Raw genomic sequence first — 27,170 nt, 5'->3', positions numbered from 1 at the left:
GCAGCCAAAGTTTTCGTGAATCACCATTTATACTATCTACAGGTTTTAACTTCATTCTCCCAGGTTTGCCTTTGAAGAGATTGCTGCAGGATTTCTCATACTAACATATGGGCTTGCATATAATATTTTCTCTCCCTGAGGAGGGCCAGCCTAAGAATAGACAAGTATACATCTAAGGATATCACCATTGGCAAGAACCACTGATCCAAACCAAAAATATAAGCAGCCCATGTCTTAATTAATTAATTTTGATGTTTTGAGACACTTCACTCTTCTTAGTGCTTAGAGAAAACAGCACTGACTGGCTGTATAGCACTCATATCTACACCTAGCAGTTACAAAACTGAACTACTGAAATGTCACAGCTACTGCTGAAATGTTCTACAAAGAAAATTATTAAATAAGTTTAAAAATGACAAGGAAATGCATGCATGCACACATTCCTTCTCTGCTGTGCAGTCAGCCTGGGTTACTGCCTTGTGCTGCAAACATTTGCTTGAGCCTCACTTCTCCAAAAAACATCCACTCCATCATCAGCCCCTGCTGGCCAATCTAGGTGGCATCCAGATCACATTGCATCACTTAATTATATTAAGTTGACAAGGTATCTTGGAATTGCAGCTGCTTGTCTCACACATTTTGCATATAAAACTGCTAACATGAAACATAAATTTAGTTGGTGTTAACATCTCCCTATTGCTAACATTCTCTACTGGATAGCTTGAAAAAAATAGAGAAATAAGGCCCCACTAAAATGAATGAATGAATGACGAGAAGTCGGGTCAGCAGTCGGGTTGTAGCAGTTGGTATGTATGTTTCCAGTGCACCCTCGCACGTTCTTCGCAGCATGGAGTACTGCAGAAGATTGAATACGCCGTGTACTGCGGTTCGCCTGCCTTTCTTTAAAGTTTTCACAGAAAGTGTTCTGTGAGCCACCGTCAAAAAAAAAAAAAAAAAAAGATCAAACAGAGGGAAGGCGCGACGAGACGGTTTCATCATTTTTCTGATGCGTTCATTAGTGTAAAGCGTACCTAATGTGACAATGAAACAAATCATCGTCTGCTTGCTATCTTGTGTGAATAGATATTCACCAGAACAGCCAGTAGAAACATTGTTGAAAGGAGCCTAGGCGAAAAAACACTGTTCAGTAGCTTAGATATACGTCTGGTAACCGACCTGGAAATCAAGGTCTGTCATGCCTTTTCAATTCAGAACGCTGGTGTTTGGAATTCTAACTGTTCTTGTGGTATTCTTCGTTGTGGCCGATATATCTGAAGTCGAGGAGAAAATTGCGTAAGTATAGTTAAGAATAATTAGGACATGATTGATTTACATACACGTGTATTGTTCAGAGCTCGTAATAATATATGATCTGAAAACCATTAATACGTTCGATTTTTCGCTGTTCGAGACATTATGTATAATGTTTGTGTACTGCCTTTCTCTGCTCTTGTTTTTGGACTTTATATCGATTTTACCGTTACACTTGTAATAATCTATGTGCTGTAATTGGATTCTTTATGCAGCACATTGGTTGTTTCATTGTTAGTGAGAGAGCAGCGCGGAGAAACAATCATTGCCATGTGTGAATTGACAAGTCTCAGAAATCACAGGTTTCGGGTTTGCAATCCGCACTGAAAACTTGGTGTCTTGGGTACGCATTCAGTAACTGGCTGTCTCTTCAAGCTCTCCACATCAGCCCTTTGAATTTTGCAGTTGGATGCCTCAAGATACCTCATGATGCCCTACGATCACTGTAATTGCTAAGATATTAATCTAGACCTGTGTTATCCCAGTTAGGGTTTTGTATGATGTGAACTGACCCCACTCCTAGTAATGAACAATATATTGAAGTAACATGTTTGTGTGGACCAAACAGGGTTTCTGACTTTACCCAGGAAGTCTTTAAGAGGTTCTAGGGTCTTATCTTTGACTACTGCTGTTGTGAGGAAGCCATTTAACTAGAAGATGGCTGATAGATATAAGATTGTCAGTTCTGGAGGGAGACAGTTTTTCACAGTTGTTCCTTGTTATACGGTACATGACTTTAAGTTAAGTGTTAAGCCCTTTCTGATGTGGTTCAGGGATTTTACTAAACTTCGCATGGTGTCTCCATGATTAGAGATATCCCAGATCCCATATCCTAGAGGCACAACATGGCATCTCAAGTTATACATTCGCTACTCCATCATGCACCCTACTACAGCATGCACCCTACTCCTAGAAGTACATTACTCCTGCAAGTGCACTACTCCAGCATGTACCCTAATATGGGATGCACCATACTTCACTATTCTAGCATTAAAACAGCCTTGAAGTCCAGGGACTAAAGAACATGTAGACTTCAGTAGATTTTGTTCATTACTTAACTAGTGTGTATATCCCTCACTGACCAAAACCTTCTTCATACGTGAAAAGTCAACACATTTAAAAACAGATATGGTTGTTTTTTTTCTACCCTAAGAAATAATCCTAGAATCAATAGCATTACCCAGTGTACACAGTCAGTCCTGGGGCACCTCTGTTTGTTCACCACTGACCATGCATGTCAACCCAGCAACCTGTGTAGTGGGTGGGGGGTGTTAGAAGCTAGAGGGTTGCTGAGAGCAACAGCACATGGACAACAAAAGAAAATAAGAAACAGAGCAGTTTGTCTTTCCCCATCTGAAATCTGCTGGTTTAGGCAAATGCAATCTTCGCAACCTTGAATCATTCATTGTAAGCACTCGAGAGTGTTTTGAGAAGGACTTTGGATGTCGTGAGGTTTACTGGTTTAAAAAAAATTGTTATATGCTATTTAGATATACATATTGACAAAGCATTATTATTACTAAATGGGCAGCGCTTATGCAATATTGTTATATTGAGTTCATTGGTTTCTGAGGGATTACTTGACATGCTTCTTTTTCCATAATGTGTCTCAGTTACATTAAAAAAATTATCCTTGGCCTTTGTTTGTTAGTGTACTGTAAACAATTCTAGGTGCTGTAAGATGGAATGTAAAACCCACCCTTCCTAACTAGATTCTTCATGTTTCTTGCACTAGATGTCAAACAAATTAGAAAACACATTTGATCTCCTATGCAGACTTATTTATTGGTTTTCACATTTATTATTCAGTCTTCAGAGACTCATTATATTTTGTAGTAAATAAAAATCTAGAAGTCACAGTAGAAGATTAGGACATTCATGTAATTGAATGGTGGAATAATACGTGTACTGCAAAAATTAGATTAAAGCCTAATACCAGTGAAATGTTAATGTATATGATCTTCTGTCCTTAAAGTCTATCTTCACTGCTGTTAGTAAAGAAAAAGATACTGAAGTGCATGTGTTTCTTATCTAGAGGAACAATGATTTGTAAATAATTAGTTACTTATCTGTAATATCAGTAGAGTGGCCCAACCCTGCTTGTGCAAATCAATTCCATGTTTCATGTTATGAAAGTAGTAGTTTTCACGTTAGAAAATAGTTTCATGTTATGAAAATATTACAAAATAGTAACACAGGGCAACAAATGTTTTTAACAAACTAAAACAGGTGGACTTTATAACACATTTTATGCTGAATTCAAATGAATTTTTAGAAATGTTCTATCAGGCATGTTTTTTTGAGTGACAGAACAATGACATTTTAAAGTATATATTACTTCATAATTATGGCTGTCATTACACTTAAAATATGTACAAATGTACTTCTAAAATGTACAATGCATGATTTTCACCTATATTTGGACTCAGGAACATCCCTCTTCACTGTCCAGTCTGCATTTTCCTTAGTACCACTTTTCCATACAGTACATAATGACATATGAGTATACTAGAACAACAACGATAAAAACAAACTATGGGTGCTAAATAAATTCTGACAACATATTTACATTCAGCATGCAAAAATACATAAGTAACAGGTAGTTTTTGTAAAATCTTTGTTAACCAGTGTAATTTTCTTTGTTCTCAGCAGTACTGGGCACTCTCAGGAGTTTCACCTGTATATCTTGATAACTAATCCCAACAGGTTTGAGATTTAATTGGACAGACGTTAGATGACCCTATTCATTACTGGTCGACCAATATGGATTCTTCAAGGGCTGATTGCAGTATTAATATAATGTTGATATAAGATTGTGCTGCAACATAGGTTATTTTGAGAAATAACAGTAGCCTAACACTAAAATTATAAAATGTTACAGATTAATTATGCAAAATTTTTAAATAAAGAAAAAATAAGGAATAAGATATAAAATATTACCACGAAAATTACTTGTTTTTTCCATCTGAAATAGTAAAACAGAACAAAAAATATTTTGGATGAAAGTCTTTTAAATGAAATTATTTCTATTATTTATATTGATTATTAATAATAATAATAATAATAATAATAATAATAGGCTAGTAGCCTGAACAGACTGATATACTCTGTACAGTTGCTACAGTTGGATTTGGTGTGGGACTTATGGAACTACTTTACAAGTTCAGTTTTCTTTATGTTTACCCTCACAAATACTAGGAATATGAATTTGTGTGAAATCAAATGAAATCAGACAAATCAAATGAAATCAGTTATTCTCAGCAGTTGCTCTTTTTGGCAGATCTTTTTGATAGTAGTCGGAAAAAACATTTTCAGATTTTCAGTAATGTCATTTTGGTGTTTCTGTATGAGTTCATTTTTTCAGTATTTTTCTATTCTTTTCAATATTTAGGAACAAAATGCTGAAGATTCACCCCATTCCGGTGGCAGGCACCAAAGAAGCCTCTCTTTCCCCTTCTCTATCTCCTTCATTATCAAAGAACAACAGTAGCAGTTCCTCAACTTCAGACTGGATGTTCAACCGCACTCTGGCCAGTCTCATCAGGTAGTCAGCGTCTTTCAGTTTAGGCTGTCTGACTCTACAGAAATGCACATGTCAAAAAGTGAAGGATCTAAGTATTTTTATCCTTGCCAACATGTTTTTTAGCATTGCTTATTCAGTTATATATGTTTTATGTATTTACCATATTTATTGTATTCTGCCAAATGTTTTTTTGTCAACTTTTTTTCATTCTTTATGACTCCTCCAGAAAGAATATTTTAAGGTTCCTAGATGCTGAGAGGGACATCTCCATCCTAAAAAGCACCTACAAGCCCGGAGATGTCATCCATTATATTTTCGACCGTCGGAGCACCACTAACATCTCAGAGAACTTGTACCGCCTTCTTCCCACTGTGTCTCCCATGAAGAACCAGCACTACAAACGGTGTGCAATTGTTGGCAATTCTGGCATACTGCTAAACAGCAGCTGTGGTCCAGAGATTGATTCTCATGACTTTATCATCAGGTAAGACTATTTTATAAAGATGTGAGAATGTGATTGCATACTTCCTTTGCCCACAAGTTTTCATTTAATAGTAAGGTGTTTGGTATGACTGTAACAAGTAATTAATGACATAAATAAATATATTGAAGAACTGTTAGAAATACATTTTTTATCAGTTAATTAGGTTGCTGTATAACTAGCAGAGTCACTTCCTTGAGGGAGGGCAAACATTTGAAAGATGGTTGCACCATTGAAAATAGTGCATGAAGACATTGTTGCACTGTACAAGAAAGCTTTTTGGGAAGACTTGCAAAAAAATGTAATTGCTCAGCACACAATTGTGACAGTGTATGATTACCTGAGGAAGAATGTTGCTTTCAGAATGATTGGCAGTTTTTTGTTCATTCATTTCCTAAGTTGCTGACAGCCATTAGGAAGAGCAACCAAGGGAAAACTTTGAAACACTTTGAAAACTACTTGATATAGAAGGCCCTGATAAGAAGCATGTGTTTTACCTTTGAATTAAATTATAATGACATTCAGAAAATCTCATTTTAAGATCAATTAGAATGCATGCACATACATGCATATGATTCCATCTTGTCTGAAGCTGAATTTCTCCCCATGCTCGTTCATGTGTAGCACATAGAAAATACTGAGGTCTTGCAATGACAAAGCAGGAAGTCCAGCTTTTGGGTGCTCATACAGATAAGACTTTGTCAAGTATCAAAATCACTTACATAGTCAGAACCCTTCTATTCCTTTATTGTGGTTTACTGCAAAAAATTGCAAGATGGTAATTAACTCAGTTATTAAACAAGTGCCATTCAAAAGGATTGAAGTCATTAAAGGTTTCTGGATTACACATGACACTTATACAGATTGTTTCAGCCAGTATTTTTCAGCCAAAGTAAATTTTGGGGGGGAAATCATTTTAAGATCAGCAGATCTTTAAAAAATTAAAAACTGAAACAGACTAGCACTTGGTAAAACCACTTTTTGATGTAGTACCACCTTTACACACACTGTTTTGAAGTGAATTTCAGCCATCCTTCATGGCAGATTGTTCTGGGTTTTCAGGTTGTTTGGATGATGCTCATGGACTGAAACTTTAGTGCCACAGACTCTCAATGGGATTGAGATCTGGACTTTGACTTGGCCATCCATTGTTCAACATTCACCTTTTTTCACGATTCACTTGCTGATGTGTTGCGTTGGCCTTGTGCCTGGTATCATTCTGGTGAATAATCATGTTTTTGTGTTTTTTGAGCAGACTGAAACAGGTTGTCTTGAGGAATTGTGCTGTATTTTGTACCACATATCTATCCAGTTTTAACACAATACCTAGTCCTACTGGGGAAAATTATTCACATAAAGTGATGCTGCCACTTGTAGGTGTCATGTTGTAAGGAGGCAGAGGCAGGGTGCCGAGGCGAGCATCATCACTCAAACACTGAGTTTATGGGACAAGCAACAAAAATTGAACAAAACACAAAGAATGCTACTGAACGTTAGCAAAACAAAATGCAACAAGTGATAACAGGATGGAAAACACAACAAAGGACCACAGGCAGAATACAGCAAGGCAGCCGAAGATCAGCATATGTAAGGTCAAACACCGACAAACACAAGAACAAACAGAAGGCTTTTAATACATAAGATAACAGGGAGTGAAACTAGTGACAGGTCCAACAAATGATGGACTAATAAGGGGGAAAGACACACACACACATACACACACACACACACACACACACACACAACCATGATGACAAACACCAATGAGACCCTACGTAGACCTTGGGGGAGGAGTCAGGGAGGAGAGGGCCGTTACAGTAGTTCTTTTTTAATTATTACTCTAAATTAATTAATAGTAATAATGCAATAGTAATGGTAATTAATTACTAGTAATCATAATTAATTAACTAATATATAATAATAATTCTAATAAACAGGACTCCAGTCCAACAGGACAAATAGCTCCAGAATGTGACACACTTGATGGTTAACTTAAATTAATCATAAAACTAGTAACAACTTTCTCAATGTCTGCAGGAAATTTGCTCACTCAGATTTAATGGAGTGCTTTCCTAGCTGTTATAAGAGACACACATAAGGGTAAAACACAACGTTTACTAATAAAGCATTTAGAACAAAAGTCAAGAATAATGTAAGTGTGTTGGTGGCGGCACATAAGGAGCAAGAGGTGAGACTGAAATAAAGTCTTCTTTATTTTCCATCAAAAAACAGGTAGCTGCAATGCAGTGGCAAAGGTAAACTAAATAGGCATATGGCTTTGATCAGCATAGTGGAGCTCAGGCAAAGCATGTGGCTCTTTGGTCCGCTAATAGGTACTTTGGGTGAATGGTATTTATGAGACATGTATTTATGAGGAATGGTATTTGTGAGGAATGGTTACTTAAAAAAAAGGTATTTATGAAGAATGATTACTATTTAAAAAAAATCAATTCAAAGAGTAGGACTAGTTCAACTGACAATGGCAGAATTTCCCCTTGTTCTGTAAAGTCACAGTATCAAGACTAATCACCTTGAAAACCTTGGAGAGGAAAAGTGGGGAATGAAACATATTTACATTCAGTATGTTCTTGAGTTGACTGAGAGGCCTAGCTTGAATCTTCAGTCTCCTTGTTGATGTTCTGGGAATTACAGAAACATCCCTCATGCACTTGTTCCACATTATTTCATACTGTCTTTGATGAGCATTCATTATGCTGAAGTCGAAGTGAGAAGTTGAAACCGAAGGTTCAACTCTGAAATTGTTCATAAGAAACCAACTGGCCATCTTGAAATATGAGATGTTGTAATATACAGGGTGTAGAGCTGGGCAGTGTGCATATTTCTGTCACATCTGGTCCATGTTGATTGCTTCAGCAGCAGTGGTTTGTGGGCTACCTCCCATTTCACCCCCTTCACAGGCCTGTTTTTTTATAACTGGAAATAAAGTTACAGTTTATGTACTTACCATGTAACAGGTGTATCACACAATGTTGAAAGTCATCTCATTGTTTCAGGCAGGATTTCTCATTTAACTCAAGATCAAACATAGTATATCTTGTATTTTTTTTACATACAATTCAGGAAAATAATGGCTTACACATTCATGCAACACAGTATCATTACACAAATGACACAGGTCTCAAGATGTTATGAATTTCTTGTGAAATTTCCATTTCGGTGTTGTTAAAGAACTGTGTTTTTTATGAAAGTGTTTTTCTCCACTTAATATTCTGAGGCTAGAGAGTGCACATACTAGTCTGTACCTGTCTGCCAGTCAAGCAAGGTCATACACACTCTGGTAGAAAAGTTTCTTAAGTTGAGTCTTGGCCAGCACAATTTTTTTGTTATCACTATTTTATTGTCTTGGGTTCTCTGTGGAAACAAAGCAGAAGCTTTTCATAGCTATTCTTTAATCTGCCAGGCATAGGAACCCCTTGACCTCCAGGGATATCGAACTGTTGCTCCTACACACTTTTATACTTCACTGTTAGGATAGTGTTTGCAAAGGAATGGGCAGGGTTAGGTTTGTGCCCCACATAGCATTATGAAATGTGGCAAAAATTCTAATTGTTGTCCCAACTGACCACACAACATCATTCCACATTACAACTGGGTCACTCTGGTGCTTTCTGGCAAACACCAGCCATGCTTTGAAGTGTTTTTCCTTCAGTAGTGGCTTCTTGAGAGCCACCCTCCTACAGGCCCTCTGTATGCAGAGCTCTTGATTGGTGTATCTTTACTACACTCTCATCCACTGCGCTGTGTCGCTACTTCAGAGTGATTGATGGTTTCAGTGAGGCTTCCCTCACAAGCCCCTGTCTTGCTCTGATGCTCTGTTTTGAAGAACGACCTTGTCTAGGCAGTTCCTGGATGGTATAGTGCAGCTTCCTCACAGTTGTTCCAACAGTTCTCACAGGGATATACACAAATGTGGATATTATTTTGGAGTCTTTCCCTGTCTACTTCATGACTGGAACTTTATTGCTAGGTTATATTCTTAATTTTCATAGATTTCCTTCAGATTCCCAGCCATACCAATGATACAAGAATTACATTTACTTCTAGGACATTTAGCAGACCTTCTTATCCAGAGTGATTTACAAAAGTATAATTTACTCATAGAATGTATCCTAGCCAGTACAGTAGGCTAGAGTTAAGAGGGATTTTTATCCAGAAAACATTGTCATGTCTGCCACAAGAGCACAGTCTTCCAAGGAAAATGTTACCTACAAACCCCGTTCATTTCCAGTCGCCGGATTATTAGTCTCACCCTAATCTCGTTACCCTTATGTGTCTCTGTATAGTCTCTGTGTTCTTTCAGACTTTGCAAAGACTAATTTGCCTGCCTAACGTTTTTGAGTCTTTGGATAACTGTTATATGTTTTTCTCCGGTTTCTCTCATCTCTTTCCGTCTGTTTGGAGTTGTTTACCTGGTTGGATTGTCTTTGGTTATTGACTTCTGCTTGTGTTTGACTATGACTTTAATTGCCCTTGTCGGATTAAACTACTTCGTATTACTGCATTTGACTCTGTTCACCAAATGTTACAAGCTATTTGAATGTATCAGAAGTAGGGGCAAGTTTGAAGTTAACTTGGAGATTTCAAAGCACAGGGCTTGAATACACAGTGCAAATAGCTTTTTTCCGTTACTAATTTGGTTACAGAATATTTTCATACCTAAAACAAATATCAATAAATATCACAAAATTAATAAATTCTGATGGCCAGTCTTGTAAAACTGTCACGATTAGTCCTTCCCATCTTCCGTGTTCCGTGTTTCCCCTGTCTTGTGTATTTTAATTCCATGCCATAGTTTCGTTTTCTCCGCCCCTCGATTGATTTTCCACACCTGTCCCTCGTTTAGTACACGTATTTAAACCGTATCGTGTTCCCTGTTTTGGCTGTTCGTTGAGTGTTTCTTTGATTGTTTTGATTTGTGCCGTTTGTGTTAGGGTCATTGTGTTTGGTTTGCTGTCGGGATGTTTCAAAGCCTTAGTTTGTTAGCCTGTTTTGTTATCCTACCCGTCGTGTTCCCTAGTCTTTTGTTATATTCTGATTCCCCTGTTCCCCTGTTTACTTTCGTGTACTCGTGTTTGTTGAATCTTGTATCCCCGTGCTATCCGTGTTGGCTCTATGACCCTGGACTACTACAACGACTCTGATTTTGGATTTGCCCATAATAAATCTCGCTCTTCTCCGCACATGCGCCCGCCTCCTTAAATAAAGTGTTGCAAAGAGCAAAATAATAAAATGAAATTTGTAATTAAGACAAATCTGATGACCATTAAGGAGCCTGACTACTTTTGAAAGGTACTGTATATGCGCATTCCAGTTTTTGTCACAGCTCTTTCAAATCATTTGTTTAAAGATTCTACGATATTCTGATTCACACTGGCTTTATAGGGAACCAGTTGGTGCAGGATATTAGAATCCACACCACGCACATTCTGTTCGTTATCAGCGCTGGTTTATTCCCATCGCTGCAGCATCGGGAGCTGAAACATGATGATTAGGTGAGTCAGAATGCACAATCAAATACGATGCTATTATGGATTGCACTCGCCATCTCTGGAATCTTCTATAGATTCAAATAATTACTTTGCACCATCTCGACTTGAACTTAAAAAAAAAAAAAAAAAAAAAAAAAAAAAATTAGTTCAAGTAGAGATATATATATATATATATATATATATATATATATTACACACACAGATGGACTATTCTTTCTAGTAACGCTCTAAAAGGTTTAGTGTACCCTCAAAATATATTTTCCATTATCTACAAGTCTTACTTTGTCAGTATTCTCAATTTTTCATCAAGTAACCTTTTAGATTCAATTTTAGCCAGCTGCAGCATTCACATATAGATAACTGAAATTATATAGCAATCTTCCTCTCTCAAGCATTAGAGCACAAATTGAACTGGGAGTTAGAGTGATAGTTTTGAATGTCTGTCCTACGTAATGTTCGTACATCCTATGTGTGAGACACAATGTTATGGAGTTTAAAGTCTTGAATTGGGTAAAGTATTCCAACAGAAGTTGTCAAACTTCTCTGAAATTCTTTCTCTTTTTGTGATCATATCCCCAGCAACCAATACACACATATTCTGGTACTGTCTGAAATGTAGAGGGTACAGGTATTCAACATTCAGGATAAAGTCTTAAGTCCAAAATACCTCATTGAGTTTTTGGTGTAAGTCCTTAGTCCCAGTGTGTTGGATTTTCATAATCTGTTTGGCAAGGCATTTAGTTTTAACTGCAATAGAATGACCAACCACCATTAGCAAACATTCAAAATGTTTTCATTTATTATTAGACATGTTCCTTCATAAAGACTTGTACTCAGATACTTTTAAAAAGTGTAGCAATTGTTTTTACAGTAAGTTAAGAATATATCAAATGACATTTAGCACCTTGAGACATATAGAAATGTACCTTATAAATAGTAGCCCATATTTTGCTACAACTCAGGGATTTTATTTCTGTTTGTTAGTTTTTCAAAGCCTTATCTGCTTTGTATTATTTAGTGTTAAGCTTCCATCCTTTTTTCACATATACAGTGAAAGTGAATTGTGTACATGGATGTACTGTAGTTTCAAAAATTCTTTATTGAAATTTATTTAAATATTGATAAATTGATTCGTTGAACTTGATACTTGAACTTTTCCACATTTTTTCATGTTAAACCTACAAACGTAAATGTATTTTATTGGGATTTTATGTGATAAACAAACACAAAGTAGCAAGTAATTGAAGTGAAAAGAAAATGATGCATGGTTTTCAAATATTTTAATAAATAAAAATCTGGAAAGTGTCATGCATTTTTATTCCCCCTGTACTCTGATACCCCTAAATAACATCCAGTGTGACCAATTTCCTTCAAAAGTCACCAAATTAGCAAATAGAGTCCTCCTGTGTGTAATTTATTCTCAGTGTAACTACAGCTGTTTTGTGAAGACCTCAGAGGTTTGTTAGAGAATATTAGTGGTCAAACAGCATCATGAAAACCAAGGAACACACCTGACAGGTTAGGGATAAAGTTGTGGAGAAATGTAAAGTAGGTTTAGGCTATAAAAATATCCCAAGATATGAACATCTCACAGAGCACTGTTAAATCAATCATCCAGAAATGGAAGGAGTATGGCACAACTGCAAGAGTTGCATAGATCCACAGCTCAGGTAGAACAATCTGTCCACAGGACAACTATTAGCTGTGTACTCCACAGATCTGGCCTTTATGGAAGAGTGGCAAGAAGTGGCACTTTTAAAAGCAAGCCATAAGAAGTCTCGTTTGCAGTTTGTCACAAGCCATGTAAGGGACACAGCAAACAGGTGGAAGGAGGTGCTCTGGTCAGATGAGACCAAAGTTGAACTTTTTGGCCTAAATGCAAAACACTATGGTGGAAAACTAACACTGAACATCACCCTGAACACACCATCCCCACCTTTAAACATGGCGGTGGCAGCATCATGCTGTGGGGATGCTTTTCTTCAGCAGGAACCGGGAAGCTGGTCAGAGTTGATATGAAGATGGATGGAGATAAATAAAGGGCAATCCTGGAGGAAAACCTGTTAGAGGCTGCAAAAGACTTGAGACTGGGGCAGAGGTTCACCGTCCAGCAGGACAACGACCCTAAACATACAGCCAGAGCTACGATGGAATGGTTTAGACCAAAGCACTTTCATGTGTTAGAATGGCCCAGTAAAAGTCCAGACCTAAATCCCATTGAGAATCTGTGGCAAGACTTGAAAATTACTGTTCACAGATGCTCTCCATCCAATCTGACTGAGCTTGAGCCATTTTGCAAAGAAGAATGGGCAAAAATTTAAGATGTAGATGTGCAAAGCTGGTAGAGACATACCCCAAAAGACTTGCAGCTGTAATGGCAGAAAACGGTGGTCCCACAAAGGATTGAGTCAGGTGGGCTGAATACAAATGCACGCTACACTTTCCAGATTTGTATTTATTAAAAATTTTAAAACCATGTATCATTTTCTTTTCACTTCACAATTACTTGCTACTTTGTGTTCATTTATCACATACATTCCCAGTAAAATACATTTAAGTTTGTAGGTAACGAAAAAATGTGGAAAAGTTCAAGGGGTATTGATACTTTTTCAAGGCCCTGTATACCTGTCCCATATTCTCCCTCATCAGCTTCCTTACAAAACTCTCCCACTCACACCACTCTTTGTGAAGCTGTGTTAATGTCTCACTGCATTCCTAAGCATGGTGTCAAGAGTTTGTGTTTGTGTTTTGATCTCAGCTGCCCACTGTTTTTGGCCTCTGACTCTTTTTTCTATCTGTGATTCTGCCTTTAACTTTAAATTCCTGCTCTCTACTAGAGTGTGCTCATGGATCCTTCAAACATTCCTGGCTCTGCACTGTTCCAATTATTGATGATAATATATGAGCCTGGGTGCTTTTGTGCTTTGCTTTTATAAAGCTGTTTTTCAAATGTAAATAAAAATAAAGCAAAGAGGTTTCCTTATTTACAACGTCTGCTAAAATAGGAGCAGCTCATCTCTTTAACCTGAGTAGTGTCCGTTGTTGTTACTTAGCAACCGATGGTCAACAGACTAATACAGGTATGATTAAATAACTATACTGGTGAAATATGTTTCTACAAAATACTTATACTTTTGTATTAAGGCCTGTGTGAGCATGTTTTTTTGTTTTTTTTTTATAGTTGATTAGGTTTTCAGAACCTTTGATGGAATGCCCAGGCAGAGTTCCTAACCTCTCTGCAGTACTTGCAGGTTTTGGAATGCTCTTGTTACAGTTCCTCTTGTTGACCTGTTGCTATATCTGATGAACTGCTAGGTTTCTCAGCTGTACAGCATAGCAATTAGGTACTTTCTGAGCAAATGTGACATTTGGAAAAGTCTCAGATATTCATTTGAAATTTTAATGAGGAGTTTCTTGCTCTGCTGCATGCTTCTGACTTGACGTTTGTCTGCCTTTGCACAGAATCTTTGCTTCCAAAATGTTCAGTGTCATTCTTTTACTGCAAGTCTTGGTTTCTTCAGTGTGAAATAGATACTAGATTTGTTTCCTAGACCCACATCAGCCTCAAGCTAGGCAGGTTTACCATGGAGTCTCTGTTTGAACTGCTCATTCTCTGACTCAGTCAATGCATCTATAGTCTCCAACCTAGAACAGACTGTACCCTAGTCTACCTTGCAGGCTGTTCTGATCACAAGGCTTAGTAAGACTCATTAAAACCTTCTCTTTTACTGCAAGTCTTGGTTTCTTCAGTGTGAAATAGATACTAGAGCGAGGCTCTGAACTCTCGCACTGCTGCCTACAATGCGGGGATCATCAGCGGGAACATGGACGAGTACAAGTCTGCAGCATACGGAGTGCGCAGGGCGGTGAGGGAGGCGAAGCGGCGCTACGGGAAGAAACTAGAGACACAGTTCCAGCAGAGTGGCTCTAGATCCCTGTGGCAGGGACTACGGATGATCACGGACTACAGGAGCCCACCCTCTGGGCTGATGAGTGCGGATGAGTCTCTGGCGAACGAGCTGAATACATTCTTTGCTCGCTTCGAGGCTACATCTAGCAGCGCTAGTGCTAACAGCGCCAATGCTAACGGCGCTAGTGCTAACAGCGCCAATGCTAACGGCGCTAGTGCAAATGGCACTATCGGCGCAGCCAATGGCACATGCGCGGGGCCCACCATAGAACAGCGCCCTCTCATCATCACGGAGAGTGTTTAAAAGGGTGAATACCAGGAAGGCGAGGGGACCAGACGGTATCTGCGGGAGGGTCCTCAAAGCCTGCGCAGATCAGCTAGCCCCGGTATTCACCGACATCTTCAATCTCTCCCTGACGCTCGGTATTGTCCCCTCCAGCTTCAAGCGGTCCACCATCGTCCCCGTCCCGAAGAAACCTCGACCCTCCGACCTCAATGACTACCGCCCTGTCGCCCTCACATCAGTCGTGATGAAGTGCTTTGAAAAGCTAGTTAGAGACTTCATCACATCTTCACTGCCAGCCTCCACGGACCCACTGCAGTTTGCATACCGCCACAACCGCTCCACTGACGATGCGATTGCACATCTGCTCCACACTACACTGACTCACCTGGACGAAGGGAGGGGAAATTATGTTAAAATGCTATTTGTCGACTACAGTTCAGCATTTAACACTATCATTCCCTCCCTACTCACTACTAAGTTGGGAGATCTAGGACTGCATACATCCCTGTGCGACTGGATCTCCAACTTCCTAACAGACAGACCACAATCAGTACGGGTGGGCAACTGCGCCTCATCCACCCTCACCCTCAGCACTGGAGCTCCTCAGGGTTGTGTCCTAAGCCCCCTGCTCTACTCACTGTACACCTACGACTGCACAGCCACTTCCAGCTCTAACACCATTGTCAAGTTTGCTGATGACACCATTGTCGTGGGTCTGATCTCGGACAACGACGAGAGGGCCTACCTGGAGGAGATTAAACACCTGGAAAACTGGTGCCAGGAAAATAATCTCCTCCTAAACGTCAGTAAGACAAAGGAGCTGATCGTGGATTGCAGCAAGAAGCAGGAGCGGCACTACCAACCTGTGACGATCAGTGGAACCACGGTGGAGAGAGTAGATAGTTTCAGGTACCTTGGTGTTCACATCTCGCAGGACCTGTCCTGGTCCCGCCATACCATCTCCCTGGCAAAGAAGGCTCGTCAGCGTCTTTACCACCTCAGACGCCTAAGGGACTTCAGACTGCCCTCCAAGGTACTGCGGAACTTCTACACCTGCACTATCGAGAGCATCCTCACGGGGAACATCACAGTCTGGTTTGGAAATAGCACCAAGCAGGACAGACAAGCACTCCAAAGGGTAGTGCGTTCAGCAGAGCGCATCACTCACTCGGAACTTCCTGACCTGCAGACCACCTACTACAAGCGGTGCCAAACCAAGGCCAGGAAAATTGTGAAGGACCCCACCCATCCCAACAATAGACTCTTCTCTCTGTTGAGGTCAGGGAGGCGCTTCCGCTCCCTGAAGGCCAAGACAGAGAGGCTGAAGAGGAGCTTCTTCCCACAGGCCATTCGGGCCCTGAATCAGGGAAACTGATAAACTGTGGGGACCACCACCACATAACATGACTGTATATCTGTACATCTGTATATATAGATTTAGATTTATACTCAATTAACCTGTTACAACAACTGTAGATATGGTACTATACAATGGATCTGTACATTCTGTAGATTGTGTACATATATACTCAACCATATACATTGTACATTGTGTATATAATCATAATATACATATATTGTACATACATTGTTAATATATTTTTGTACATACATAGAATATATGTTTATCTGTATATATATTTTTTTCTCTATGCACCCCTGGTTCTCTTCCTCAGTTTGGACAGAGCACTCTCCACCATTTCACTGCGTGTTGTACTGTGTATGACTATGTATGTGACAAATAAACCGAACTTGAACTTGAACTTGAACTCTTGTATATAAGCATGTAGACATGTATCATACAAGCATGCTATTTTAACTGGGCCTTTGGTATAAGTGAGCCTTCCTCTAGGATATGCATAACTACGGTCCAATATTTGTTTGTGGATGCAATACCATCGTTGTGTGCTTTGATGACTTCTGAGCTTTCATGCTGAGATGAGTTTGATGAGAGGGGATTTATTCATTACTGTATAGTGAGAGCGACACAGAGCAAATAGTCTGTCTTCTTGGACACTAAAGTTTAAGGAATACCTCACACAAGCACGCTAACATGCATTATAGTGAGTGAAGGCTGATGGGGCCAATTTGCATGAATGTATTAAATAGTACCTCATCAGTATTATGTATTATTAGCAAGGTAAGCACCTTAATATTATCACTGTAAAGTACCCTGTTCCTATATTAAACTTTTTTAAAGATAACTTTTCATGTATATGTTAATAATTTTGTATAGCCTGAATACATTCATATGGAAATACTGCACGTTAATAATAACCAATTCAGTTTTATATTCCAAGACCATAACTAGAAGCTGGAAAGAGTGCATGTATCGTAAGGTGTGGCATCTGTGCTCATGGTGGTCTGTGTGTGTTTGTGTGTGTACGTGTGTGGGGTGTAGGTGTAACCTCGCTCCAATTGAGCACTATGTAAAAGACGTGGGCGTTCGCACGGGCCTTGTGACCATGAACCCGTCGGTAGTGGAGCGTGTCTTTCAGGACCTGAGCAGCGAGGAATGGAGGCAGCAGTTCGTGCAGCGGCTGCGGGAGCTGGGCAGCAGCGTGCTCTGGATCCCTGCCTTCATGGCCAAGGGCGGAGAGGAGCGGGTGGAGCGAGCCATCCGTCTGATCCTTTCCCACACGGGCAATGTGCATGCTGCCTTCCCCTCCCTGCGCCTGCTCCATGCTGTCAGAGGGTATGTGTATGTGTGTTTGTGTGTGTGTGTGTGTGTGTGTACATATGCATGTGTTTGTGAGCGAGAGCTTTCATGCTCATCTTGCTATTTTTATCTCAGGCTTTAACACTGCTAACAGCTTTAACACTACTAACAAGGTACAGGTGCTTAGTGCGGAACAGAAAACAACTGTGCATGCAAAACAGGCAAAATCCAAGGTACATTTTAATACATATTTTTACATTTTATTTAAATAAACAAGCTATTGTTTGATGTGGCATGTGTTTTCAGTTTGCTTACACTACTTTAGTTAATAGCAGACTGGGTTTGAATTGGAGATGAACAGTGGCTTCTGTTTATCAGACTCTCTTTAAAAGGACATGATGATCATAGTCAGCCCCACTCCCCTCCCACTAGGGTTGTGTATCTGCCCCAGTACTCTATAAATATCTTGACCTTTGCATCCTTTGCTGACCTCTCCCCAGATGATGTTTTTTACAAATCTCATTCCAAGCCATAGGTACTAGCCAGCATTTATCGTCCTCACATACGAAACAGCATGCACATGTTTTCCTAAGTTCCATTCTGAATACATATTTAAAGCTACAGATTTCAATAAAGATAACTACTGCTTCAGTAGGTCATATCATTTCCAATCATAAGATTGTTGCTCATTTCTTTGGCTAATTTTAAAAAATGGACTCAATACAATATAATTTCTATCAAAGATGTTGGTGTTAGTCTGTGGAGCGGTCATTGTGAGAAGCATACATATTTTGTCCTAATGACAGCCCAAATTGCCTAGACCATAGTATCCAGATCCAGTGAAAACACTAGGAGTTATAACTGAGGGAAAATAGAAAATATTTCTTGATTGCATGGTTTGTGTTAACACAGGCATTGTGTGAGGCAGTTTTACGAGCCACGAGTGAATGAAGGACCCAGACAGAGGGTCATAATGTAGGACTGCACACCCTTTGACATCACACTCACACATACAAACACATAAATCCTGAATGAACAGTACCACATGTAGACAGAGTGAGGGTGCTGACCGAGTGTGCAGATGATTCAGGGCGGAATGGATAGCTACGGCTAGAAGCGGGGTCAGTGTCTCTTAAGTCCACCCCAATTATTTTGAGACTATCGAGACTACTGAGACCAGCCTAGAGAAGGATTTTGCATACCTCTGCGATTCTTTAAGTTTCCAAGGCTCCTTTACAGTAGGTGAAATGAAGTTGTCCAGATTCACCCTAACATACAATGCTCCTTCAGATCTGCTAATTCTAAGTTTAATCTCTCATTCCTGGCTCTCATATTTACATACTCTTGAAGACCCTTAACTTGATCAAGAGTGTGAGATTAGGAATGAAAGTAAGCCACAGATGTATGTGCAGGTTGCCATATTACAATAAGCATTATTCTTTACTGTGCAGGATATTCAGGAGATGTTAGTGCTTGATGCCCAGAAGCTATTTAAATGGTCATTTAGCTTAATTTTACAAATAATGTCCTCTGCTGTAAATAAATAAATAATTTAAAACCAGAAACAACCATTTTGTGCATCAGATCACCAATGTTGCGCTAAAACTGTATTTCTGAGAGTGTTCTGCTCAGCACCATGAGGAAATAAAATCTTATTGTGATACAAACTGCTCACACAGTAAATAAATAAAATGTTTGGCACCTCCACAATTAGTTCTTTTTTGTATACATTTACTTTGCCATATTAACATCACTGAGCCTTCTCCTTTCTTGGTCTGATTAATCAATGTTTGAACACCTCAAGTCAGTGGACATTGTCAGGGTGCTGGGATAGTTGTCTAAGTAACTTGTATCTGTGGTCATTGTGAAACCTTTCAAAAGTTTTGGATTTCTGACATATTAAAAGGTCCAGGACAAGCCCAGTTCTAGCTAGTTGACTTGGATGGCCAGAGGTAGTCTAAATGGAACTGGATTGCATGATATACATTATTAATATATATTTGCAGAAGATAAATCATATTATATAAGAAGAGGAGTAATCTGAGAGAGCAGGTGACTCAAACCCTGCACTTATTGAATAATAATAATGTAGTCCTCTGAATTGCCATTAGGCCCAAACCAACTTGCTATGACAGCTCACTGTATGTTTTCTAAATAACCTGACTATAACTTGCATCAAATTTGCATCAAATGCATGCAATAATAAATCTACACAAAAGACATAAGTCCAACACATACCATAAGGTCATAGTCAGGTTAGGCATGAGAAATGACAGTAGAGGTTGCTGTGACTCATGTGAAATATAATACTTTAGTGCTTCTCCTACAGCAAGCTGACAGGGTAGATGGATCTATAAGGACTGTAGATAATAATGTGGTGGTGTAATGCAGTCTGCAGTTTGCAATCTATAACCAATGCTGTCTTGCAAAAGGTACTGGCTGACCAACAACATCCAGATCAAACGACCTACCACCGGGCTTCTTATGTACACGATGGCCACACGCTTCTGTGATGAGATCCACCTCTACGGCTTCTGGCCTTTCTCGCATGGGCCCGAAGGCAAGCCAGTTAAATACCACTACTACGACGCGCTAACATACCAGTACACATCAAGTAGCAGCCCCCATACCATGCCACTGGAGTTTAGGACACTGAGCACTCTCCACAGCCAGGGGGCGCTGCAGCTGCACACAGGGACCTGCGAGCCCCCAACCTGATCATTACAAGTTGGCCATACATATCTGCTGTTATAGTGGAAGACGGAGGTTAACAAATACCGAAAGTGGTCTTTGGAAGAAAGACTTAGCAGTCTCGCAGTCTCTGCTGTCAGATAGAGAGCCTGTTGATCACATCTTATGAAGCAAATTTTATTTATATATTAAGGCTAAGTTCAAAAAAATGGATTTTATTGAATGTCCCCAGCAATGCAGTATGCATCCCCAGTAATACAGCTGGGATTTTTCTTAGTGTTGCAGTACATTAGTTTAGCCACAAGATGGAAACACTTAAGTGTCATGCATTCCCTTTATTGTCTTTTTTGCTGTTAAAATGTTTGCAATGTTTTGTGATTATTCATACAGCCTCTAAATTATTTAAGTATCAACATCTCAAATAATTTAATATCAGTTAAATATTTTCTGGTTAATTAGTTTAATTCTACTCATTGAAATTATTCATATTTCAAATGAGGTGTCAGTGGAGAGACATACAGGGTAAGAAACTGTAAGCATGAGCATTTGTACTTTATAGAACCTGGTACAATGACACTCACAGACTCAAGCTTTCAAATGTGACACGTTGTTTGAGTTACCTTTGGAATGTTTGCTTAACGAACAGAATTGTAACTCCCAGACAGATCTTTTTTTTTTAAGTGTAAGACATCAAATACTGCAGCACTAGTATGCAAACTTGGCGAGATTGCAGTCGAGTCCAGAACCCAGCCAGCTGTTCACACAGACCCCTGCTTACACAAGGATGGCTGACAGCAGAGGACCTTTGGGGACTGTGACTATTTAGTTTTGTTTTTTAATCTCCATACTTGGGTGCTCTAAGTGTATTCAGCCAACTCTGAGACATTGTGTGACGTGAATTCACAGGGTGTTGGCATGCAGGTTGGAAAATGGCTTACATCCACTGAGAATTTGCTGTTTTATGTGCGATCTTTAAATTAGGTCTAGAGTGCTTTAAAAACTGTTTATCTGTTTTATTATGTAGCACTAGCTATTGTGCTAGTGGTGTTTTTACATTGTATTTTTGATTTAAACAAATATGTAAACCAAATTGTTGTGGTCCTACTCATCGATCCAGTCTGATAAAGAACCTTCATACTTCAACTTGTTTATTAGTAACTATTTCCCACAACTCCATGCGCTGGTCTATATTTTAGTCAATGACATTTCTGTGAAGGTCCATTACAGATGAGAGTGTTGCTCAAGAAAGGAAAGTGTGTGACAGTGAAGCATCTAGGCAGAAAAAAAAGCATTAACTGGTAGAAATTAGTCAAAATACTTCAAACATTCAGGGTGTGAAGCAATCCTTAGTCATGTGCTTTGAGCCATGTGAAAACCAGTCGATTTGGCAGGATACCGCTAAAGGTCTACAAGTTGCTCTTATTGCCTCTAGTTCAGTTAAAAATAGAATATGGTTTTATGACAGACGTCAGCAAGCTATCTAGTATAATGAATGCATTCATCCGTAAAAGCATGCCTGTGTTTTTTCAAAAATATACAGTCTAAAACCAGTCCTGCTAAACTTAATTACAGCCCCTGCTGGATGGTGGCTCCCGGCGTGGATGATATTTTGGAGAGACATGATAATGATTATTGGAAAAATCTGGTGGTAGGGTTTTGTTGTTGTTGTTGTAAGCATGTTACATTTTTCTTTGTGGGGCTGAAAGTGGGATGTGCATCTGGTCACAGGTCAGGTTTACACCCAAACCTACTTTCATGATGTCCTCTTGAATGCTTTGGTTCCAGTAAATGCTATTAAACTAAAAGCTTGAAAATCTTTAAAGCAAACCATTGTACCAGAATATTTGTTTGGTGATGCTTTTTTTCTGGAGTCAGGGTAATTTAAAGAATACATAAAATTCAAACTTTGATAAAAATGAATGGTCCCTACTGGAGGGAAGTTTGAATTGTGAAAAAGACAATTTACTCATTGTTAGTCTAATTAGTTAAAGTAGACCTTTAAGCAAATAATAAAGGGTATGTGGTACAAAGGGCAACAATTTAGGAGAAGGCTTTCACAAGGCATATTCATACAATCAATAGAGTAATTCAAATAGAGAATTTGTTTACTGTGTGATCTATGAGGATTATTGAAGCTTTCCAGAGGTTGTCTAGTAAACACAAAACTAGACAACATTGTTCTAGAATGTTACTGTAGCTATTTAGGTGTATCATCAGGTTCATACCTCTTACCATGGTAAAGTTCAGGTGCTTGTGAAAGGTTCACACAAGTTTGAGTAGCTAGGGCATGATTCTATTTGATGATCTCAATTTAAATTAAAATGTATTAAATGTATTTACTTTCACAGAGCTTTCGTCACAAGGGTAAAAAAAATCCAAGTTTAAGTAGGTTGAAAGGACCTTGTAATGTTTTGTGGAGTCTCACAAGTTGGTTTTCATTTACAGAAGGGAAGAGCTACAGACCTGAGGGGCTTCATTTGGCAGTAAAATTCCAAATAAAATGCCAGATGAATTTTAATCCAAGCACTATGTTGTGTGGAACAAAATAAGTCAGCATTCCAACCCTTGTAACGAACACAGATGGGGTTGTTACTTTCGTGGTCTTAGGAAAAAGGATGTGGTCCAATACGGAAAAATGGGAGCGCGGTTCAAACAAAGGAGGGTCAACTAAATGAGTGACCGGCACAGACAGAGTGTTTAAAGAGCTTTAGTGGTTTTAAAGTCCAATATAAACAGTTACAGCACTGATATCATGAAAACAATGCACAAAAGGGAAAAACCGTTTCTAAAAATACTATGAAAAAAATACTTAAATAAAACATAAAAGAATTCCAGTTAGACATTAGTAATAATTCAGCACATCTGATAATGTGGACTTCCAGAACACATGGTAGTATGGGACATCATGCAGGCTTACTTATATGCAATTGCATTAGTCAAATTGTCTTGAGTCATCGTGCAGGTGCATATTTTACATTATGACCAAACAATGACAAAATGTTTTTATGGAGTACATAATTTCCACATGTACTTATGATAAAACAGAAACATGCACAAAAAATAGCAAGTAATGAAAATATAATTTGTTTTTATATTCATATTTATGGTTCCTTTCCTGGGGAAATTTTTTTCCCCCCAATGTCTTAACAAGTTTAACAAATTCATCAAAGAATTAAAGAAATCAATAGAAAATCAACCAAAAAACCTTAAAACAAATATCATAAAACATAACTAACATAAAGTACTATGCAATGCCTTGGGCACCCAAGCCATTCTAAGATATTTTTCTGGGCAGTGTTTTGTACATGTGAAACACTATAACACAGACAGTACTACAATAGAACATTAATGCACAGTAATATTAATACAATAATGATATTGTACATCATTGTGTGTTTTTAATGGAAAATAAAGGTAGATTGTCCATCCTGCTCCACATTTCTACCTGCCAAACCTACAGCCAGGTATTTGGAAAAATATATTTCAGTATGATAATGACTTCACGGAAAGACACAATTAAGACATATGTATGTGTACATACAGAATGGACAAACAGGGGCCCATCCTCAACATGAGGGAGGCTGTTTGAGATCACTTGGACAGAGAAAAGAACCAGAAACCAAAGTCAAACGAAGCAGTTCAATAATTTTTTCATGGTTTTTGTTTAAGCAAATACTCACTGACATGATAAATAGCTTAAAACACTATTTTCTATAGTGGCCAAAACCTTCATACAGTGCTGTATATGTTTTGTTAAACCATATAAACAAGTCCAATGCAAATAACCGCCTGCTGATTTATTTGCTAACACCACCTGTTTTGGCTTAGGAATCTGCAGGTTGCTAAGTAACAGTTATATCTCTGATCTTCATGTTCTTTGTTTTTGGCAGGCCTTAAAGGTCACCAAAGCTCCCTAATGCTCCCAAATGGCACTCTTTCCAGTATTTTTTCAGTTTGTAATACTGTTACAATGAAGCATTCCTGTCATTTTATCAGCTAATATATTGTTTTGATACTTAAAGATAAGGGGAAAATAACATTTAAATAAATGCTCAAGCTTTCAGATATTGTATGTGTGGTTTACTGCAGCGATCTAAGCAGTCACAATAGATCAGAAGATAGGGCTTGTTTTGGAGCATGCATTAGGCCTAGTTGTGAATTAAATGGCACAATGGAAGAGGATTCTGCTGTTCACTCCAGTACCAGACTTCATTCATCCCTGGACCTTGAGTCCATCATGTATGCAGGTACAACCTCTTGCTAACAGTGTGTAAAGATTGCGCCGCCTTATGGGGACATTTTCATGGGCCTGCCTCATTTACACAGGAGTTGTGCAGAATTGCACAACACTATTGCTGATAGGCACACATAACAGTGCAAACATTTGGGCAGGAAAAAAGGGAAGTAAAAAAATTAATAAAAAAGCCTTTCTTGTAACTCGCAGCCAACAATCTGCTAGTCTGCCTAAAGCTCCAAGCACCAAATACCTACAAAAAACAATGTAACATCTGATAACTATTTCTGCAATCCCATAAGTGTTGTAATAAAGCAGAATGATGACTCACTTCGATGTTATTCTCTAGCACACAAAAGAAATATTTGTGTTTATCAGATAAACCATTAACAAAGTGGTGACAGCTTCATGCAAGCCCTCTTTTTCTTGCGTTGAGTTTGGAAGTTGAATGCCATGATCATGCAGTTGGAGCAAATATAGTAGAATGTGATAAATATGCTAGATTTCAAAACAGCATTTAGCTAATTGAATCAGCAACAAAAGGTCTGAGTCTGAGATACCTGCATATAAATTAATTTCTGACATGCAATCTGAAAATCCCTCAAGACCCTTTTGACTATGGTTATAGCATTACGTAAAGCCTATTAATATTTTTTAGCTTACAAAGATCTCTCTCCAGTCTCATATAGCAGCAACATAAAGGGAACCCCCATCTAAATTATATGCTTGCACACTAAACCCAAGGTTTTTAAGAGATCAGCAGTCAGGCTAAGAACCTGACAATCTCATACAGTAAAAATGCACAGTCAACGATTAGTAGATACATCGTCAGTGATGTGATTTTATAATTAGTATACATTATCAACCATGTTTGTTATTGAGTGTTACTAAAAATAAACTATATCTGAGGAATGGATATTATACAGTATATACAGATAATGGATTATATACTCAAAAAGGTTTATTATAAAATAAACATATCCATTTATCAAACTAGAACCAATCATATATCTTGTCAGTAAATGGCCCATATGTGACCAATTCTATTCCTGTAATCTGTTCTTATATAGGAAATATACTGATATCTTCTTGTCATTCAAATTATGTCCACAAAAATAAAGAATGCAGCTCGCACACTACCAAAAAGATCAGGAAAATCCAACAGAAATATTGATGAAAACAGATTCATTTATTTCATTAGTATGATCTGAATCTAACCATTGAAGCAAGACAAACGTTTCATCTTACATGCCATCACCAATGCTCATGGGAAGCCATCTTGCACCCTACTCACCTTTTATAGGCTGAAACAGATTAGGCTACACCTGTACAGGTTGTGTAATGAATGTCTTAAAGAGACAGCAGCAGCAAAAGAAAAATAGAATGGAGGAGAAAAGGAAAATGTGTACAACAATAACGAAGTATTAAAAAGTTGTATTAAGAAATGGCACTGTACACTCTTACAGTTAAAAAAAAAAAAAAATTTAGATTGAGGGCTTCAATCATCTCCATGGGAAATATGGAAGCCAACTCAAACACCTCCCTCCATAATAATCTTTTGTCTGTCTCCCCCTCTGATTCAGATCACACTAATGAAATAAAATGGACAATACTTCTGTTGGATTTTTTTTAGTGTGCAGGCTATATTCTTTATTTTTGTGGACATTCTACTATTTGCTTCATGTACCTACAGGAAATGTCTTTCTGTGTGGTTTCTTGGACTGAGCTACACAACTTTTGTTGTTTTTCACTGCTCATTCAAGTTCTCATTACATACAAGACACATCTGTCATTTGTGTTTTTAAGATTTAGGTAATAACGAAAAATGCATTAACGATTTTAACTTTTTTGTGATCAAGTTATAAGGAACTTTACACAAATCAGAGTATTAATTAAAGCAATGTCTTTCAGAAATATTGGACCACGGTCAAATAACAAGGAACATTCCAGATAAATTAATGGTATAACCTTTCACAAAAGTGCACTGCAAGGCTTCTGGGTGATAACACATTGAAGGGGAGGATAATCAGACTTTAGCTTGAATGCACACATACAAAACAAACACACACACACACACACACACACACACACACACACACACACAATGAATCCTGAAATTTGAATAGATTCCTTTGATGACTGAAGGCCAAGAATCAAACTGCCTTTAACGAGAATCTTAGACCAGTGACGGACAAGTCTTAGATTCAGTCAAACTAAAACAATTCAAATCACCATAACAGAAAATTAAGTATGGCTCACTCATGCCAGTTAGACAAAGGTTCCACAACATAAATGATTAACTAAAGAATGCATGGGAATGATTTCCTGATGATATGTCTTCTTTATTGAGTAGGTGTAACAGGGAACTATACCACCATTGCAAGTGTTCATTGATGTGCATTCACCTGTGGACAAAAGAAACAAAATGGAGTCTCTTGTTAAGAATATTCAAGTACAACCATACAGTGTCTAACTGTTATTTCAAGTCTATCTGATGGCTTCACCAAATCACTCATTTGCTTCTCAGAGAGATTGTATTCAAAATAAAATGTTTTGAATGTAGTT

At 38.4% G+C, this 27,170-nt stretch overlaps 1 protein-coding gene across 1 annotated transcript; it reads left to right on the top strand.

The window, feature by feature from the left end:
- Window positions 1-1,129: 1,129 nt before the first annotated feature.
- Window positions 1,130-20,490, top strand: st8sia2 (ST8 alpha-N-acetyl-neuraminide alpha-2,8-sialyltransferase 2). The gene is made up of 6 exons (XM_027004604.2): window positions 1,130-1,293; window positions 3,961-4,017; window positions 4,703-4,855; window positions 5,061-5,318; window positions 17,423-17,716; window positions 20,113-20,490. Exons 1-6 carry the CDS (start codon window positions 1,196-1,198, stop codon window positions 20,396-20,398), a joined length of 1,146 nt encoding a protein of 381 aa, XP_026860405.2. The 5' UTR covers window positions 1,130-1,195; the 3' UTR covers window positions 20,399-20,490.
- Window positions 20,491-27,170: the final 6,680 nt, after the last annotated feature.

This window comes from Electrophorus electricus, chromosome 4 (genome assembly GCF_013358815.1).
Source record: "Electrophorus electricus isolate fEleEle1 chromosome 4, fEleEle1.pri, whole genome shotgun sequence".
Lineage (NCBI taxonomy): Eukaryota > Metazoa > Chordata > Actinopteri > Gymnotiformes > Gymnotidae > Electrophorus > Electrophorus electricus.
The sequence above is the reverse complement of the archived record's forward strand: the minus strand, read 5'-3'. Positions and strand labels throughout refer to the sequence as shown.

What these genes read in the sequence shown, in the direction of transcription:
- st8sia2 (XM_027004604.2), top strand. Translation starts at nt 1,196, where the DNA reads ATGCCTTTTCAATTCAGAACGCTGGTGTTTGGAATTCTAACTGTTCTT. An exon ending in ACTCTGGCCAGTCTCATCAG is followed by an intron (nt 4,856 to 5,060) that starts GTAGTCAGCGTC and finishes TGACTCCTCCAG; the next exon opens with AAAGAATATTTTAAGGTTCC. An exon ending in TCTCATGACTTTATCATCAG is followed by an intron (nt 5,319 to 17,422) that starts GTAAGACTATTT and finishes TGTGGGGTGTAG; the next exon opens with GTGTAACCTCGCTCCAATTG.